This window comes from Alosa sapidissima, chromosome 23 (genome assembly GCF_018492685.1).
Source record: "Alosa sapidissima isolate fAloSap1 chromosome 23, fAloSap1.pri, whole genome shotgun sequence".
In the NCBI taxonomy this organism is placed as follows: domain Eukaryota; kingdom Metazoa; phylum Chordata; class Actinopteri; order Clupeiformes; family Clupeidae; genus Alosa; species Alosa sapidissima.
The window spans coordinates 4462584-4481226 of NC_055979.1; the positions used below are offsets into that span (position 1 = coordinate 4462584).

An 18643-nucleotide genomic window follows, 5' to 3' on the forward strand; every position below is an offset into this window, starting at 1 on the left:
CCCACTGCTTTCCAAACTAAATGGTCAGGTTGAGGGCATCTCAGGAGGCAGAAAAAAAGAGTTTGATTAGTTTAGAATGACCCTTGATGCCTCGCTGCCATATTAAACACCCTCGGGAGATTTTTTCTCTGATTTGAAAAGACCCATGGTGTTCCTTCCAGCAGTTCACTGGGGAGGTCTGCAGGCATTGGCTGGGCCACAATTATGATTGGATACAGTTCAACAGGGAAGCTTTGGGACTGGCAGCCCACAAACAGAAACTTTGTGACTGGTTGTTCTACGTAAGGAAGCACAGGTATTGAGTTCTACTAGAAGTTTTGTTTTGTTTTGTCTCCTAACAGTAAACAGGTAACGGTAACGGTAAACCGACCATAGAGAGTCACGCCAAAGATTATACATAGGCAGAGGACAGATAGTTTGTCGTAGTTCATGTCTTTGGGCGCGAAGAAATGTCTGCCTGTCTGCATAAAGAGGTGTGTCGACGTGTTGATGAGCGTACGTAGCAAACAGCCAACAGCAGAAAAAATAACAGGCGCACACCCAATATAAGGTTGATTTTCTTCAGACAGGAATGCTCAAAAGTGCTAAAAATTTACCTGAAATGGTCAGAAGGGTTTGAGGATCATCAAAACGTGCCCAAAATTCACATTCCTAACTCTATAGAACCAAGATCTTAGCATATGTGGTGAAATTCTGAGCTATGGCCATAGACTTGAATGGAGCAGTTGCTGCCTGTGGTCTGCATAAAGGGGGATTTTGACCCCCCCCTCTTGTGCGATCCGGGTTTCCGGAAGTGGCTCCTGATGAAATATCTTGTTCCTATGTATACCTATGTATAATCTTTGGTCACACCAATTGATCACACCTCCTTCACCATTTTCACAAAATTATGATGTCGGTGACAGTATTTTGGATTTTAAAACAAGCATTAAAATAAAATGTGCCATTTTTAACACTTTTAATATGTCACTCTGACAGTAAATTAATTTGTTGGACAGTGTATTATATCAGATCAATACTCAAGATAAAAAATGTTTCTATTCAGCCCAAACAAGCTGCACCAAGAGTCAGAGTGTGAAGAGAGGCTTAAAACTAAATTAAATCTTAACGGAGGACAGCTGAATACTTGATAAAGGAAGCATTGCTGCCAGACCCTGACATTCCATTGTTCATACAGACATGTTGATTCTAATTCAGTGAGTCCATAATATCTATTCTTCCAAGTACATTCAAATGATGAACTGGAGTCCAAGTGCTTTACTGATGAAGCTGAGTTTATTTCTTGGACAAATAGAGTCCCACAAGGTAGGGAGAGCAGGAGGAGGAGAGAAATTGATCTTTCATGGCTGATCACACTCCAATTTATGGAGCAACACATCAAATGAGACCAGCTGACAGTGGACTTGCTGATGGGACCCCTCGGTCCAAAACTGCTCAAGACCAGAGAGGCTTTCTCTCTCTCTCTCTCTCTCTCTCTCTCTCTCTCTAAGAATTGAGGGAAGCATTCGCTGAAATCAGGATCCTTGGCTTCCAACCAGAGTATTGGAGGTCTAATCTAATTGAAGACTAAACCAAATACATTGCAAAGGAAGGAATACTTGAGGTCTTGCCTGGGGTGGGTGGGGGTGAGAACGTTGAGGTGGTGGTGATGGTGGTGATGGTGGTGGTGTGTGTGTGTGTCTGTGTGTGTGTGTGTGTGTGTGTGTGTGTGGGGGGGGGGGGGGGGGGGGGCAATGGCATATTAAGTTTCGTCTGCAGAGATTTCTCTTTCTTCCCCGGTTGTTTGGAAGACTAATCCGTCTCTCTGGCTTGGAGAGAGCCTCGGCCACTGGGGAGAAAGACATGCCGGGGCCAGCGGCTCTGGAAGGCTCGTGTGCTGCAGGCACAAACCTCTCCGTTTATTGGTTCGGAGAGAGACAAAATAGTCGCTGCAGAAAATAGAAAGTATTACTTGACATTCAACAAAGCTTCCTTCTGGCCGCACGGATGCCAAAACACTGCACCCGGAGCAGAGAGGAAGGAACTCTGTTTGAGACACACCAAAACCCACGCAGCCTAGCGAGTGCACATTAAATGCCTACCAAAAACATCTGTGATCTGCTCACCACATACTACAAGCTTGTGTTTGTCCCTGTTTAAAATGTCATAAAAAAATGTTCTTCAAGTCCTGTCACAGCCTCTAAATAAGGAACATCTCACATGGTCAGAGGATGCAGACAGGACATATACAATCCAGTGAACACTGCAAGACTACAAGTATGTACACTACACTGGCCCACCATCTTCTAAACTGTTCTATTAACTTTATAAGGCTTATTCTAATTCCATTTTTTAGAGATGGAAAGTACTAGAACTTATGCATCCCTAATAGCGAAGACATTAGATCTGTGTTATTCAATGCAAGTTACACAACACCACCCTGACTTAAAATACTTAAATCAAGACACAAATCACCTACATTGGTAACCTAAATTAAAAAGGAAACCTAAAACCTGGAAAACATGAACAGACCCTGGCCTAGTTATCCCATTCTGGAGGCCCATGTCCCTAACTAGGGCTGATATCAATACCCAACAGCCAGGACTCTGCCTGACCCAAGCACACCTGACATGGGGCTCCAGCAGAGGACCACTACCTGCCCTGCTCTCAGTTTACCTCATTAGCTTCCCTGTGAGGTGAGCCTGTGTGAAAATCCCATCAGGAACACAGGAGCCGCTCCTAATCACAGGCTCACACACACACACACACACACACACATACACACACACACACACTCATGCATGTACACACACACACACAACACACACACACACGCACACACATGCACTCATGCATGTATGCACACACATGCACGTGCACACACACACACAACACACACACACACACCCACACACACACAACACACATACACACACACAAAGCCTCCAGGGCCCACCTCTTGACTCTAGTGGGCTTCAGGATGTGAGAGCAGCCACCACATCTGTTACACACACCATCCATCAGGCCCTTAGACCGACACAGCAGAGCCTTCCAGAGAGCACGCAGGTCCACCCCAGCAATGCGTCTGTGCCACCTCTAGTGGGAAAAGGTCTGTTACTCTGTTCCATCTCACTTTTCACTTCACTCACTATCATATGTCCATTACCGTATAAAGGACAATTGTGAGCAAGCCTTCGAGGTTTACATAGCGTACTATTAGAGCTGACACCTATAGCCCTTCTAAACCAGACTTCTCATACTATACTTCTACATTATACTTCTTTCAGACGTCCAGTACAAGAATTGCATCATATCTTAGCGCTCAAAAATATTGCAAGGCATGACATGCTTGTTCGTTTGGGTTGATAAGAAAAAGGTAAAAAAATAAATGTTTTACATCCTGCTTGAATAACTTCCGAATAAAGTAAGAATCGCTCTGAGGGGTTAAAAGCCAATGCAAAGTCGGAGCCCTCCCCGTACTCCTAATCACAACACAAGCTGCTGGCTTCTAAGGTAACGTTGCACTCTGCACGCAGCTGAGCTTCGCTCTACCTGGTTTTGCTTTTTTTTCTGATCCAAGGCCATTGCAGCATGTGGTATCTGGCTCTAGTCAATTGATCTTGAACGCGTCCTGGTCTTGCTGGGTAAAATACGGCTAAAAATGGGCTCTTATTTATTTTCTCCGATGAAGGATGTTGATGCGAGGGGGTTATTTGCAGGCGGCTGACTAATGGAGAAAACATGTTTCCCCCCCTCTGTACTTACTCCAGGAAGCTGGTGATGTAGTCCTTGCTGCAGGCTGACCAGGTGAAGGGGTTGGTGTTGGCCGTTATGTGGGCCGCCATCAGCTTCGCAGTCTCGTGGCCCTTGGTGCCGCAGGAGTTGCCGATGCCATCGTGGTTCATGCCGAAGCTATGACACACACACACACAGGGATGGGTGGGGGGGGGGGGGGGGGGGGGCATGTGACTGAACACATACTTATTTACTCTCTTTTTCCCTCACACACTTACTCATACACATACAGTACATGTGCACGCACACACACACACACACACTCACACTCACACTCACACTCACACTCACACTCACACTCACACTCACACTCACACACACACACACAGGACAGCCAGCAGGAGTCAGTGTATGTCAATCAGGCTCGGGGGAAAAACCTTCCTGGGGGCCGAGGACAACCTGGGGCAGTTTTGTTTTTAGTGTGTGTGTGTGTGTGGAGGACGTTGTAAAGAGAGGGCTCTCTGTCTGAAACAGCTGTGTGACGGGCGGGGGGTCAAAGGGCACGGCCTGTCTGCATCTCTGGAGGGTCCAGAAAGAGTCCTAATCACCACCCTGCACTCTTGGCCCTGCTCCCAAAGCCCTCCCTCCCTCCCTCTCCAGCTCTCTCTCTCTCTCTCTCTCTCTCTCTCCTGCTCTCTCTCTCTCTATCCTGCTCTTCCTCTCTCTCTCTCTCTCTATTCTGCTCTCCCTCTCTCTCTATCCTGCTCTCCCTCTTTCTCTCTCCAGTTCTCTCCTTCTCTCTCTGCCTCTCTCCTCATCTTCTCCTCCTCCTGTCGCTCTCTCGCTTTTTTCATTCTCTCCCTCTCACTTCCTCCTTCTTTCTCTCTCTTTCTTGCTTTTCCCCCCCTCTCTCCGTCTCCACCAAACATACCATTAACCTACAGGCAGACTTCCAAACTGCAAATACATCATCATACAAAATCTATTCTTCAACCCCTCCCCCACTCCCTCCTTCTGCACATTTGTCTGGATATCAGGCACCGAACAAAAAAAAAAAAGAGAGATCACCTTACTTTCTCTAAGACCTCCTAGCTTACTTTTCCTCTCCTGTCCAAAAGCACAAATCAGGTTTTAATGCAAATAACAAACCCAACCACATCACACAACCCCTCTGTGTTTTTCTAAGGCTCACGTTTATGACATTTTACTCTCCTCAGGAAGTCCATGAGCCCAGAGCGAGAGCCTTGGTGGAGTACTCCTTTAAAAAGCAGGGGACTATTTTTACAACTGCTCCACAACAGAAGCAGACACGAGACAGAAGAAAGGAAATTGCCATGCGGGTGAACTCTGCCGGGTAGCTCCGTAGACCAATACATCACCACTGTTTTTCTTAGCGAACGGGAGTTGGGGGGAGGCAGGGGGGAGGTGGACGATGGGGGGGGGGGGGGGGGGGGCTTGGGGCTGTGTGGACACTCGTGTGTGGAGGGTCTGCAAGGACAAAAATAATTCACCGATGAATTTGTCCAAAAAAATAGGGGCTGAAATTTATGCTTTCGCGGAATACTGAGAGAAAAAGATATTAAACTGGACAGTTCTCGAAAAAAAACAAATTCTTTCGACGAACAATTTGACAGGTAGCTCCAAAAAAGTCCAACAGTTAAAATGACCACATACCAAATAAATCTCTGCAAACCATTTGCACGCATCAACAGCCGAGCGAGGAGGGAGAGAGAGAGCACTATTTAAAACATCCAGACTCTCCGCGGCAGTGGCCATCAGTCCTAGAGAATGCTCCCTGCCCAGGCACGTTTGGACAGGCTGCTATGTATTTCCCAGCGATAAACGCTGGGCCTGAATCCATCCTAAATAAAATGTCTGTGCGCTGTCAGTAGCCCGCTCTGATTAACAGCTGGTTTGCAGCTGCGGAGTGCGCCGCCCGTGCTTCCCCCGGCAACAGGAGGGCAGAGGGAGGGGGGGGGGGGGGGTGTGTGTCTGTGTGTGTGTGTGTGTGTGTGTGGCGGACTCACTTGTGGCCGATCTCGTGGGCAATGGTGAACGCGGATCCCAAGCCGATGTCCTCGTTGATGCTGCAGCTTCTCTCTGGCTCGCACATGCCAGCCACAGAGGCCAGGCCTGCCAGAGGCGCACACACACACACACACACACACACACACACACACACACACACACACACACACACACACATATATATATAAACACATTAGCATGAACAACCATAAATAAGTCCATACACACCCATATGCACACAAATAAACACACACACACACACACACACACACACACATTAGCCCAAGCATGCACAAGCACATCCACAACCACACAATTCCATGCATGCACACACAGAGTCAGGTCAATGCAAGACCAGACACTTTTTGTTCACCCTTCACATATTTTACACTGGATGTAGCTACTTCAACAAGTGACCATCAGGAAGGCCACATTTTCGGCATTCTCATTTCCCCACTGGTCAGTCAGGGTACAGGGAGCTGGAGGCAGTGCAAAATCAAACTCCCCGAGTCATTTAACCGAACCTCAAGGGGGAGTTTAGCATCCCTCGGCTAGACATTTTTTTTTCTACACATTGACGTTGGAGCTGGAAAATGTCTAGACAAGGGGTTAGATTTATACATTTCACTCCAGGTAGCAAGGGACCACCTGGTAATGAAAACCAGAGCTGGGAATTCAAGACAACTTTTTCATTTTTTCTCTCAAAAATATATAGAAGTTTTCTTCATCTCAAAACTCTGTAAGTAAGATTGAAAGAAGGTGAAAGAGAGAGAGAGAGAGAGAAGAGGGAGAGAGAGGAGAGAACAGAGAGAGAGGATTATTATTATTGCTGATATGAAAATGTTAGCGTGACAGAGAAGCAGAACGCCAAATGAATTTATGGCGTAATCCAAACGCAAACCTCTCATTCACATTCCGCCAAAAGGACATTTTTCATTGAAAGCCACACAGTCTGAACCACAATTAAACAGCAATGTTTCTTCATTTGAATGAAACGAAGCGTTCAGAAGCACATGTGTCCTTGCCCGTCTGTCTGTCTCATCGTGTGTGTGTGTGTGTGTGTGTGTGTGTGTGTGTGTGTGTGTGTGTGTGTGTGTGTGTGTGTGTGTATGAATGGTCTGAAGACAGACCCCAGGCCTGAGGTGTAACCTAACCAGCTGGAGAGAGGCGAGGGAGGAGGGGAGCTCCAGAGCACTTGAGCTCTCAGACAGGGTGCTGCTGGTGCTCTTGGTGGGGCTGTCGTGGGGGGAGAGAAAGCCTCTGCAGATTCCAGGTGTGTTGGGTCTCTTTCTCCCCCTCACCCTCTCTTTCTCTCTCTCTCTCTCTCACAGAGTGTGTGTGTGTGTGTGTGTGTGTGTGTGTGTGTGTGTGTGTGTGTGTGTGTGTGAGAGAGAGAGAGAGGGCGAGGGGGCGAGGGGGAGAGAGAGCACCAGCACCACCACACACTCTTCCCAGATTTAATCTTCAGCTGTTAGGAGAAGGTTACGGGCAGGCTGGGCTGATAGCAGTGTGTGCAAGCTGGCTTCCAAACGGCTCGGACTCCACACCAGATGTGGGGAGAAGAGATGTAGGCTACTGTACATGGAAGGTGATGACTGCACTGGGACTCACAAAGGGAAAAAAGATGAAAAAGAAAACAGCCCAAGCGTGAGGCAGGGGCAGGAGTATCTCCTGACCTTCGACCCCTATGGCTGGAACTAAAGCTGCTAGATGGCCCATCTGTCCCCAGCCCCCACCACACTTTGCTTCACAGGAATTTGGTGTTCGTTATTGGACTTGAAACAGAATGGTGTGTGTGTGTGTGTGTGTGTGTGTGTGTGTGTGTGTGTGTGTGTGTGTGTGCGTGCGTGTGTATGTGTGTGTGTGTAGGCGTTTCACGACTACTGATTTTTACTAGTTGACAGTTTTTCATAATAGTCGTCATCTAGTCGTCTAGTCATTCTGTATCAGTACAGTGCTTCTCCTAACATTGCTGCTAGTGCTAGCTGTCGGCATGTTGGCAGCGGGTGCTTCATCTTTAGGTAGTCATCCATAGCAGATACGTTCTTATTGTACTTTAGTACGGCTTTACACCACTAACATATCACTGTGGAACAGGTCTCATTTTTGGTGAAGTACTTCCATACATTGGCCTTTAGCCATTTCGACCATGACCACTGCCTTCAGCATCAACTAGTGATTTTAAAAGTCTTTTAGACTATTACACTAATAGACTTGTATTAGTGTTGGAACCTCTAGAGTGTGTATTTGGTTTTGGTGGTGGGGGTTTGTCAATGGCCCTTCACCCTCTCTTCTTCATATCATTCCAGTGGTGAAGTTCTTATTGCCCCCCTCCCACCCCTCCCCACCTCCACTACTCCCACTTAACCCCCATTCCAAACAAGAGTGCCCTGACAGCACACAGGAAGGGGGCGGACAGAGTCCATACTGGAGGGGCGGAGAAAGAGAGAGAGGGGAGAGAAAGAGAGAGAGCAGAAAGAGAGAGGTGAAGGTGGTGTGTGCGTGTGTGTGTGTGTGCGTGTGTGCATGTGTATGTGTGTGTGTGTGTGTGTGTGGTGGGGTCTCTGCTGAAAGTTGTTTTCCTAACTTGAGGGTCGTGGTGGCATTATCTCCACACCCGCCGTTGCCCCTTCACCTTTGACCTCTGAGGGCATGAATCTCTCTGGGAGAGTGGGGCAATGGGTGGTGGTGGTGGTGGTGTCTGTGTGTGTGTGTGTGTGTGTGTTTAGGGAGAAGAGAGCAGTGAGGAAGCTGAGCAGATGGCAGGGCAATTAAAGAAAGCAGGGGAATGTGACGAATGCGGTCAATCTGTCAAACCACCCCTGGAGTCTCAATAATATGTGTGTGTGCATGTGTGTGTCTAGGTGGGTAGTGTGAAAGAGAAAGAGCAATGTGTGTGTTTTTATTCACCCCTGGGGTCTCAATATTACTCCAAAGATATACTGTTCCTGCTGAAGTGCCCTCTCACAGATAAGGTGGGGTTTTTTTCACTCCCCACAGTCAAGCCAAAAATACGCAGATAAAAAAATACACAGAGCTCTGTCCTTTCTCAAAAAATAAATATGTGCTTCCTCTGTTCCTGGATCACTCCAAGCAGCCTCAAGGAAGAGAAATCCCCACAGACAAGCACAAAGAGGACTAATATTTAGAGGTGCTCTGTTTGGAGGAGAAATGATAAAACTTCTGTAAGCAATGTTAGCTGTTCCCCCCTGACTCGGCTACTACAGGTCATTTCATCCAGTCAGTACAATATGCAGTGGATAAAGTCCAATCATTTCCCCAACTGATCAATGTACTTGTAGCCAGTTGAACGTTATGGACTATGATTACAGAGTCCAAGGATTCTAAGAATTTCTTTTGACCAAGTTTCTAATTCTTTGATGATCATCATAGCAGAAGAGCAATTAGCTTTGGTATTCTAGATAAGTATTGTATGCAGAGAGGTGTGAGGTGTTGTGTGGTCTCAGTCATATATTAAGAGTGTGGTTTGAGTACTGGATCATCTCAATGAGACGATTAAGACAGTTTCAACACACAAAACTCAACATGCACCACTCAACAAACCAAGTAGCCAAGCTGGGCCTGATCAGACAGAACAGTCTGGAACATCAGTACTCACCAAGGGTTCCACAGGGCTTGTTCTTGTATGTGCAGATGTCATACCTGAGGGGGGACAGAGAGAGAGAGAGAGAGAGAGAGGAAGAGAGAGAGAGAGAGAGAGGAGAGCAAGAGAGAGAGAGAAAAAAGAGAGGGGGGAGGGGGGACAATGAGATGCCAGAGGGACAAGCATTGGGTTGCAGAAACAAAAGCAAGATCCCAGCTGCAACATTACAGTCCTCCTCCACATCTCCAGAGATGTCAGTAAAAGATCAAACCTGATCCTGAACAGCCTCTACCTGCTGTCCATAACTATACCATCTCTGCCATCTCTCAGGAGTGTTTACACGCATCCCTCCCTGTGACCCCCCCTCCCAAACCCCCCACCCTCCTTCTTATCTCACTGACTGTGGGGCAGAGCAACACTGGCTGTCCTCGTCAGTCAGACTCAGTTTCACACATTTGACACAGCTGGGACAGAGCAGTAGCTTAGGGGCCGGTTTTCCACGAAACTGATCCCGGAACAGATTTGGATCAGGTTTAGTTGACCCTGCTCTGATAACTTATCTAGATAAGGGAAGGTTTCCCTTGTCAATGTCACTGTGCACTAGGGCAGGGGTGTTCAGGCCTCAGGCTCAGTAAATAGCTTTGAGACAATGTCTATTGTCAATAGCACTCTAAAGTCGTAAAACTAAATTGAACTGAGCTCTATCTGCGCTAGATCTGAGTCATCTGCTGCTTGTCTTATTTACTGCAGGTGACTGCAGGCCCACTGGTTAGCACTCTGGACTTGTAACCGGAGGGTTGCCGGTTCGAGCCCCGACCAGTGGGCCGCGGCTGAAGTGCCCTTGAGCAAGGCACCTAACACCTCACTGCTCCCCGAGCGCTGCCGTTGTAGCAGGCAGCTCACTGCGCCGGGAATTAGTGTGTGCTTCACCTCACTGTGTGTTCACTGTGTGCTGTTTGTGTTTCACTAATTCACCGATTGGGTTAAATGCAGAGACCAAATTTCCCTCACGGGATCAAAAAAGTATATATACTTATACTTATACTGTACTGCAGCCCAATGGAGCGCTGCTGGCTGTGTTTCTCTGCATGTTGTCTGTTGTAACCAATGCGGCCCTTCTGCATGTGCTATTCACTGCAGGTTATCTGCTACTGATCCTGCTGAGTTTGGAATCCCAAAGGAATCTCAGTGTGGTCTAGAGATACCCTCAAAAGCAACCAGGATGCAATGTTCAACATTTTAAATATGGGCGAGGACAACGGACTCACACAAAAGAGAGACATTTTTTTGGATTTAAAAGTTTGCAAACTATGCCGAGTACTCCAGAAAGAGCACAAAGCACCTTAATTTAAACATTATTCGTGCAATCCATTACATTTGTAGACAACCCAGTAATTACTAGTGGAAGGCACACAGATAGACACGCACACGCTGAACAGACACATACACACACACACACACAGACACAGACACAACCACACACACACACACACACACACATAGACACACACTCAGATGATGCTTTTATGTCAAACATTAACAATACACTCGTTTTGTTAAAAGAGCACAAGCACTTCAATCACGGCCAGGCTTTTAATGTATTAAAAAGCAAGGACAGCGAAAATTTAATTTTGGTCCCCTGGACCCCTTGCCTCAGCGGTGGATGCCTTCCAAAAACCAAGAGTTACAGTCTCCAGGACGACCAGCCTTGACCTCATTAGGACAACTGTTTATTTTGATTTAGTTTCTTTAATTTCCCGCTGTGCTCTCTCCCTCTCTCTCTCTCTGTCTATCGTTCTCTCTCTCTGTCGTTTTCTCTCTCTCTTTCCATCTCTCTCTCTACTCTTTTGTCTCTGTTACTCACATTCCAAACAAGGCTATAGCATTCCCCCTGCACTTCAGCCCCAGCCAGAGAGCCGGGGTCATCCTACGTCATACGGAGGGGACGCCAAGGCTCAGACCGGCTCCTCGGGGGCTGTGCCCATGATGCAGAGCCCAGAGAGAGAGAGAGAGAGAGAGAGAGAGTGGGCAGTCGGCTCCCTGGAGCCTCATCAGTCAGGAGCCCAGGGCCTATAGAGGCTAAGTAAGGCCAATAAAGCCATTCCTCTGCTTTAGCAGAGCTTTAAGAGGTGAGGGGTGATCTTTGGCAAGGATCTCGCAGGGTTCACGGCAGTAAGGGAGAGGGAGGGAGACGGTGAAAGAGAACATGCAGGATACAAGGAGAAAGATGTACACAGAGAAAGAAAAGTCAAATAAAAAAAAGAAAGAAGGATACATTGAAGAAAATGAGGAAAGAAAGAAAGACACTTTCGCATCCCAGCGCTGTCTACCTTCATGCAAGAGATCAGGCAGGAGAGAGATGATATTTATCCTTCAGAGCAATGAAATGTGACTCGGTGATTTCTTTTGTTCTGCACAAATTTCTAGCCTCTACGTCCGATAAGGCTAAGGCCTACAGGGGAGAATATGGCACGCTTCCTCTATCGGGAGCAAAGCCATGCTAGCACTTCACAGGTTGCATTCCATTAGAAGAAAAGGAAAAAAAGGTTGGAGAGCACGCTCACTCAAAAGAACTGCAAACTAATGACTGATACAAGTACAGTTTACACAATTTGAAGAGAGGCTTTGGGTCATTAAAAGGACAACCACCCCCTTAGACAAAACAGGCCAGGAATATATATTTCAGTTGCTAGGGTTATGTAGCCAAAACAGCCAGACAACAATAAGGTCTATTGCAGGTAATGACATTGTTTTGCAACAACACAGTTACCACCCATAAATTGTAGCATGACTGGTATGCTTGAAAGAACGCAGTTGAACATTTGCATGAGTTTGAAGAAGCTGGAAGGTGAGATGTAATTTGGAAAAGTAGCCTCTAAGAGCTTACTAAGAGGGGCACATGAACTTAGCATATTCTTATATTAACACAATTAGCATCATCTCACATCTTATCAACACTTAATCAGCAAGACCAGATCAGGTTTATTTTATTTTATTATTGTTAGTTCAGTCAGGGCTCTGGTGATTTTAGTATGAGAGAAGTGTTACTTTATGATACGGCCAAACTGGCACACAGACCAACATCTCATCTGAAATTAGCACTAAATAGGCAGTCTGGGGAGCTGGGCTAAATTTAGCCGGCTCTGTCTGAACTCAAGGCCTCTAAAATGAAACTTCTCACATATCGTCGTACCATACACCGATACTGTACTTACATCACATACCACAAAACTGTGTGATACAGATATTCAAATACTACCTTAGAGAAATGTCCAATACATAGAACAGTCTTTGGTGGGAAACTAAGCTCAACCAAACTCTTAAACTCCAAATATGTGATTGAAACTGGGTGACCAAAACCTACCTGGTGATAAGAACAGCGTTGTCATGGTGAGCTATGCCATTTTCTGGAATGCTGTTCCCATCTCCCTGGTGAGACAGGATGGACTTCTGCCACTTACAGAAGCTGTCAAGAGACTTATCAGCATGGTGGTTGATCTCTAGGTTTGGCTGGAATAGAGCATACACTCAATGGTCACGCTCCGATTCATAACAAGAGTTAAAGTCCATTACATGTGTAAATCCAATCTGCCTTACACAACTGTGCTCACAACCAACAAAGAACCAAAGAGCACAAGCCACAGACAGTCATCATGATAGTCTTGGTCCTTATGACTTTCACAGACAGACAGGTCAATGCTGAAAGTTTAGTGCCAATCAGGCAAGACTGAACATTTCTGTTCACATCTTCTCTACATAAAAGATGTTGAACGAACTTCTACCGGTTCTTAAATCTGTATGAATCCTGTATATGTACAATACAAGATTATTTAAAATAGAATGTATACAAAATACATCTGCATCATAGTCAACATACCTGATCTTCAGTCAGGATGATCAGCCGGGTTACAATAATGTTCACAACGTTTCCAAGACTGGCATCACGGTAAAGTTTGGCAACCTGACCTCCAAAAAAGAAGAAAAGACACAAAGTCAGACAAAATGCATCCATGGGCCACCGACTAGTCTCACTGAAAAGGTTTCTTGGTTTCGAGTTTTTTAACCTATGATTGTAATTACACTGTGGTAAAAACACACAGCATCCTTAATCTTTAATTAAGCTTGAGGCAGATTGCTGCATGAATTACAGAACTTACACTTACAGTGTACAACAAATGGAGACAGTAAGTCTGTGGTGCAGGGTCAAACTTACAATATTCATTACGGAGAGGATGTAGTGTTCGATGTCCTTGCGGCCGTGATAGCCCACCATCATCTTGTCGGCCACCACCAGCGTTTCCACAAAGCGCTCCGAGCTGACCGAGCGCTTAGGCCGCCGGCCACCACCACTGGGCTCTGGCGAAGGGGGGGTGTTGTTAGCGGCTGTGTGGGTGGTGGCGGGGAAGGGGGTCCTGCTCCATGTGAGGTCTGACAGGAGTCCGGGGGATTTGGAGAGAGAGAGTGAGAGAGGGAGAAAGAGAGAGAGAGGGAGAGAAAGAGAGAGAGAGAGAGAGAGAGAGAGAGAGAGAGAGAGAGAGAGAGGGAGAAAGAGGGAGAAAGAGGAAGACAGGCTTTCACTAAGGCTGCCAGAAATACATAAGGATGTAATTATTTTTGTGTTATAATTACAAGCCTACTGTACGCTACACGTGTAAATGCAGGGGTGGTAACAGTCTACGGTGATCTCATTTGAAAAGGCATAATCATTGCGACGAACGGGTCTGATACTTGAGTTTGATACTTGTGAAATCGGACTGGTCTGATCTGAACACAGGGGATGTGAGGTGTGAGGTGCTCAGGCACTAGCTGCCTGTTAGACCCGGAAGCCCGGGAAGATTTATGACCCAGTGACCTGAAGAAAAAAAAAGCTATTAGATAACGCAGGCCAGGGCACGCCGGTTTCCTCCTCATGACATGTCTTCACCGTGACCTACAGCACCGTGGCCCAAATACCAGCGCCACTGCCTCTTCTCTCGCTCCCATCATGAATTAAGCCTGTTAAAAATTACACTGATGGTCCGCTTTGAGATTCACTGAAGTCCACCACCATAGACAAGGATGCCGTAAAGTGGGGGAAAGCTTGGATGATTCCAAGGGGCCTTGTAACACTGACAGGCCCCACTGTGACCAGAGGCAGGAGGGGTTTGTCTCCGACCTACACCGTCATCCTAAACTGCTGTGTCTATGCAATAATCCTAGACTTTGATTAGCACTAATCTGTACTGTGACTGTAGGATCAGAAATTGTTGTAAGCAATCAGAGGATGTAAGAGGGTCACCCACCTGAAAGGCCACAGCTGAACTCCTCACTCGGCTCTTGTGGTGATGGAATGGAAGACTTTTTATAAATAATGTGTGGTTGTCCTTCTTCGAGATTCAATTCACTGGAATTGTTGGAGGATATACTCTTTAATGGCTCAATTAAATACTGCGCGTCTTCTGTTGTAATAACACCATGCTTGTAGAGAAGAACAAGAACATGAGAAACGAGAGGTTAAACATAATCAGGCAGTCACAGACAACAGAGACATCACATAACAAAACAGCAGAAACTACTGCAGTTCAATGACCACATACAGTTGTTTTCATTCACTCCTCTTCTGAATCCTGTCATCCTTTATGTTCAGCTATCATCCATCCATCCATCCATCCATCCATCCATGCCCTATGTTCAACTACCATCCATCCATTATTCCATCTATCTATCTATCTATCTATCTGGAGGGGAAAGGGAGTAAACAGTTACTCTCATTTAAATGTCAACAGAAGGTTACTGTCTACTTCACATCTTGGGCCTGATAACAGCCAGGGCTAAGGTATCAGGTGAGCAAACACATTTCCTCTCATGCAGAACATGCATGATCATGTGTACATACAAACAGCCATGCCGAGAGCATTAGGAGGCTGCTATACACACTCTGTAGTCATACAGCAGAAACACCAAACAGCCCAAATCAGAGCGGCACATCACATTCACACCAGCAATTATACAAGAACAACACCATCATTACTGGGAAGCAAACCAAAACACACAGTGTGGTGCTCTTAATCACCCCCAGTGCAACATAAATTGTAAAAGTACTTCAGAGTGTGTTTATAAAAAACATTGGCATCTTCTCAGAGTCTGTAAAACCACAATGAAACCAATTAAAATCTTTGACAAAGGAAAAATAAACTGCTACACATGGAAAACAAAAGCACATTTGACATTAACCTTGTGGTGCACAAATCAAAGTACTCAAGTATGCTTTTTGGCAAGTTGAGAGATTATGGCGCTGATATGTTTCAGGGGAATGTTTTTCCATTTTTGGCTTCATTAAAATGAATGAAGTAAAGCAGACTTTATCTCAATTTATGATCTTGTGTGTGGGGTGCCAATATGTTTAGCTACAACAACAATAATGCATTTTTCATACTATTTAAACTGGTCCTTGCCTGGCTTTAAGGATTAGGTCTTCCTGGAGGGGTGAGTGTATGTGTGTGAACCTTGTTTAACTTTTATGGCTTCAACACATTTCAGATCATATAGTAGAAGCTTAGTATGACAGATCACCTTCTGCTGGATCATGCTTACCATCAAATACAAATAAATAGTGAGTCCCAATGAGTCATCATCCATAAATCCTACATTTTTATGAAAGCTCTGTAGTTAGCAGACTTGTGGAATGCATGCCTCTCTGCCATGGAGTTGCTAATGCTACAACAGGCTCTCAAACTTGTCAGCACAAGGGGACCAGGTCCAACCTGTGGCAGTAACTGCCAGCTAAGATGGATGGTATTGCTGCTCATGGCTTTGATGGCCTTGTATAGCTATCAGCTGTAATTCTCAACTTGTGAGGGGCATCTCCAGCGCATGCTTCTTTGATGCTGTCGCAGGTTGTGAGGCCAGGCAAGTTTCTGGGGTTCATTATAAGGAGCTTATGAAGTGGAGTGTGTGAAGGGGGGGAGTGGTGGTCATGGTTGTGTGTGTGTGTGTGTGTGTGTGTGTGTGTTGGGGGGGGGGGGGGGGTAGCTGGCTAATGCCAGCACTAGCAGCTGCAGCCCTGAGGAGCATCAAAGGAAGGTGAGCCAGCGTTAATGAACCGACACGGGGGGCGATGCTGACCTCCAGTCAAAGGTTGGGCCGACAGGAATGTTGCTTTCAGGCTTTTAGTGTGGCTGCAAACGCCTGTGTCTGTGGAAACATAATGGCCTCGAGCCGGGCCTCTGGACCAGGCGAAGTGACTCTAAATTCCCAAAGATTTATGTGTGTGTGTGTGTGTGTGTCCGTGCACGGAAGTGTGTGTGTGCGGCGTGTCCATGTGTTGTAGAAACAAGGAGCGGAATCCAACATGTCTTCTTTCAAAAGGCAGCTAACGTTACTCTCGTGGTGGAAGGCTCCCTAATGGCCAGTTACTCTCGGGGAGAGACGTCTAAAGACAACATCAAATGACTCAGATACTGAGGCTCGCTCTCTGCGTTCTTAGTTGTGTGTGTGTGTGTGTGTGTGTGTGTGTGTGTGTGTGTGTGTGTGTGTGTGTGTGTGTGTGTGTGTGTGTATGCTCGCGGACACACTTGTGTGTGATGGAATGCCAACTCAGCAAACCCTCACGTCCCCCCTTCAGATGAAATGTGTGATGAGGCTGCAAATGCGGTGACATGAGGGACCAGCAGGACTAGATGCACACTGCACTCAGGTGCACCAGCAAGGCTCTTAGCAAGACTCCACTCAGACTCCGCTCAGGTAGGCTACGCCACTGGGGGCTTTTCCACAAGACTGCGCAGACTGTACTCAAATACAGAACTTAACTGGGGGCTTTTCCACAAGACTGCGCAGACTGTACTCAAATACAGAACTTAACTGGGGGCTTTTCCACAAGACTGCGCAGACTGTACTCAAATACAGAACTTAACTGGGGGCTTCTCCACAAGACTGCGCAGACTGTACTCAAATACAGAACTTAACTGGGGGTTTCTCCACAAGACTGCGCAGACTGTACTCAAATACAGAACTTAACTGGGGGCTTTTCCACAAGACTGCGCAGACTGTACTCAAATACAGAACTTAACTGGGGGCTTCTCCACAAGACTGCGCAGACTGTACTCAAATACAGAACTTAACTGGGGGCTTTTCCACAAGACTGCGCAGACTGTACTCAAATACAGAACTTAACTGGGGGCTTCTCCACAAGACTGCGCAGACTGTACTCAAATACAGAACTTAACTGGGGGTTTCTCCACAAGACTGCGCAGACTGTACTCAAATACAGAACTTAACTGGGGGCTTTTCCACAAGACTGCGCAGACTGTACTCAAATACAGAACTTAACTGGGGGCTTCTCCACAAGACTGCGCAGACTGTACTCAAATACAGAACTTAACTGGGGGCTTTTCCACAAGACTGCGCAGACTGTACTCAAATACAGAACTTAACTGGGGGCTTTTCCACAAGACTGCGCAGACTGTACTCAAATACAGAACTTAACTGGGGGCTTTTCCACAAGACTGCGCAGACTCATGTACACCACTGAGGGCTTTTTACAAGTTCTGCATATGTCCAATCGTCGCTTCTGCTCCATGGCAGGGCCGTTCTTCAGTAAGATTTCAAAATCCAACACAGCTTTCGCAAGAGCTTCTTTGGATTCAGGAGCTGTCTGTTTGGACTACTCTGCTTCTACAGGCTGGATGGGAAGTTGTGAATGGTGATTTAAATCACTTATCTTTTTTGAGAAGCAGCATTTACCCGAGCACTGCATAGTCGAGCACCACAACAAAAGCAGTTAACATAACACCATCACTGGGAACGAAGGCCCAAGGATGTTGGGTATGATGGTTGTAGAATGTAGTAGATCACCATGCAAAGCAACCTTGTACAATACTGCTCACATTTCAAATTCAAATTTCGAATTCACCCTGAAGTTTTCCAAAATAACACTAGTACTCACCAAGCCCTTGCAGTTGCTCAAAGCCACCCTGGTGGTGCTGAACTGGTCCAGTAGGTATCCAACATAATGACAGTTCTCAACCATGGCATGACGCCACTCCTGTCCACTCTTGCCCCAGTACTCCACAGTGAAGTGTCTTGACACCAGGTTGGGGTTTAGAGTCAGGTTAAGGTGAAAGTGCTTCCCATACGCCGACAGGCGGTAATAGACGTGGGGTTCCACGACGGGTTCTGCCGGGTCCGTGCCACGGCGCCGGCGGCCCGGCCGGTGCTGCTTCACAGTGTAGCTGAGGAACTCGCCAGTCTTGCTGACCCGGAACGGGACTATCACCTGGTAGTCTTCCAGACGAGTCAGGAACTCCTCTAGGTGGAGGA

General features: G+C 46.6%; 1 protein-coding gene across 1 annotated transcript in view; it reads right to left on the reverse strand.

The window, feature by feature from the left end:
- adamts6 (ADAM metallopeptidase with thrombospondin type 1 motif, 6) overlaps positions 1-18643 on the reverse strand; it is a 57089-nt gene that overhangs the window by 35510 nt on the left and 2936 nt on the right. The window contains exons 4-11 of the mRNA XM_042081546.1: positions 18270-18631; positions 14629-14803; positions 13560-13774; positions 13224-13307; positions 12711-12856; positions 9362-9405; positions 5742-5847; positions 3745-3891 (exon numbers count right to left, since the gene is read on the reverse strand). Coding sequence (XP_041937480.1) covers positions 3745-3891; positions 5742-5847; positions 9362-9405; positions 12711-12856; positions 13224-13307; positions 13560-13774; positions 14629-14803; positions 18270-18631 — 1279 coding nt within the window. The remainder of the gene's footprint in view (positions 1-3744; positions 3892-5741; positions 5848-9361; positions 9406-12710; positions 12857-13223; positions 13308-13559; positions 13775-14628; positions 14804-18269; positions 18632-18643) is intronic.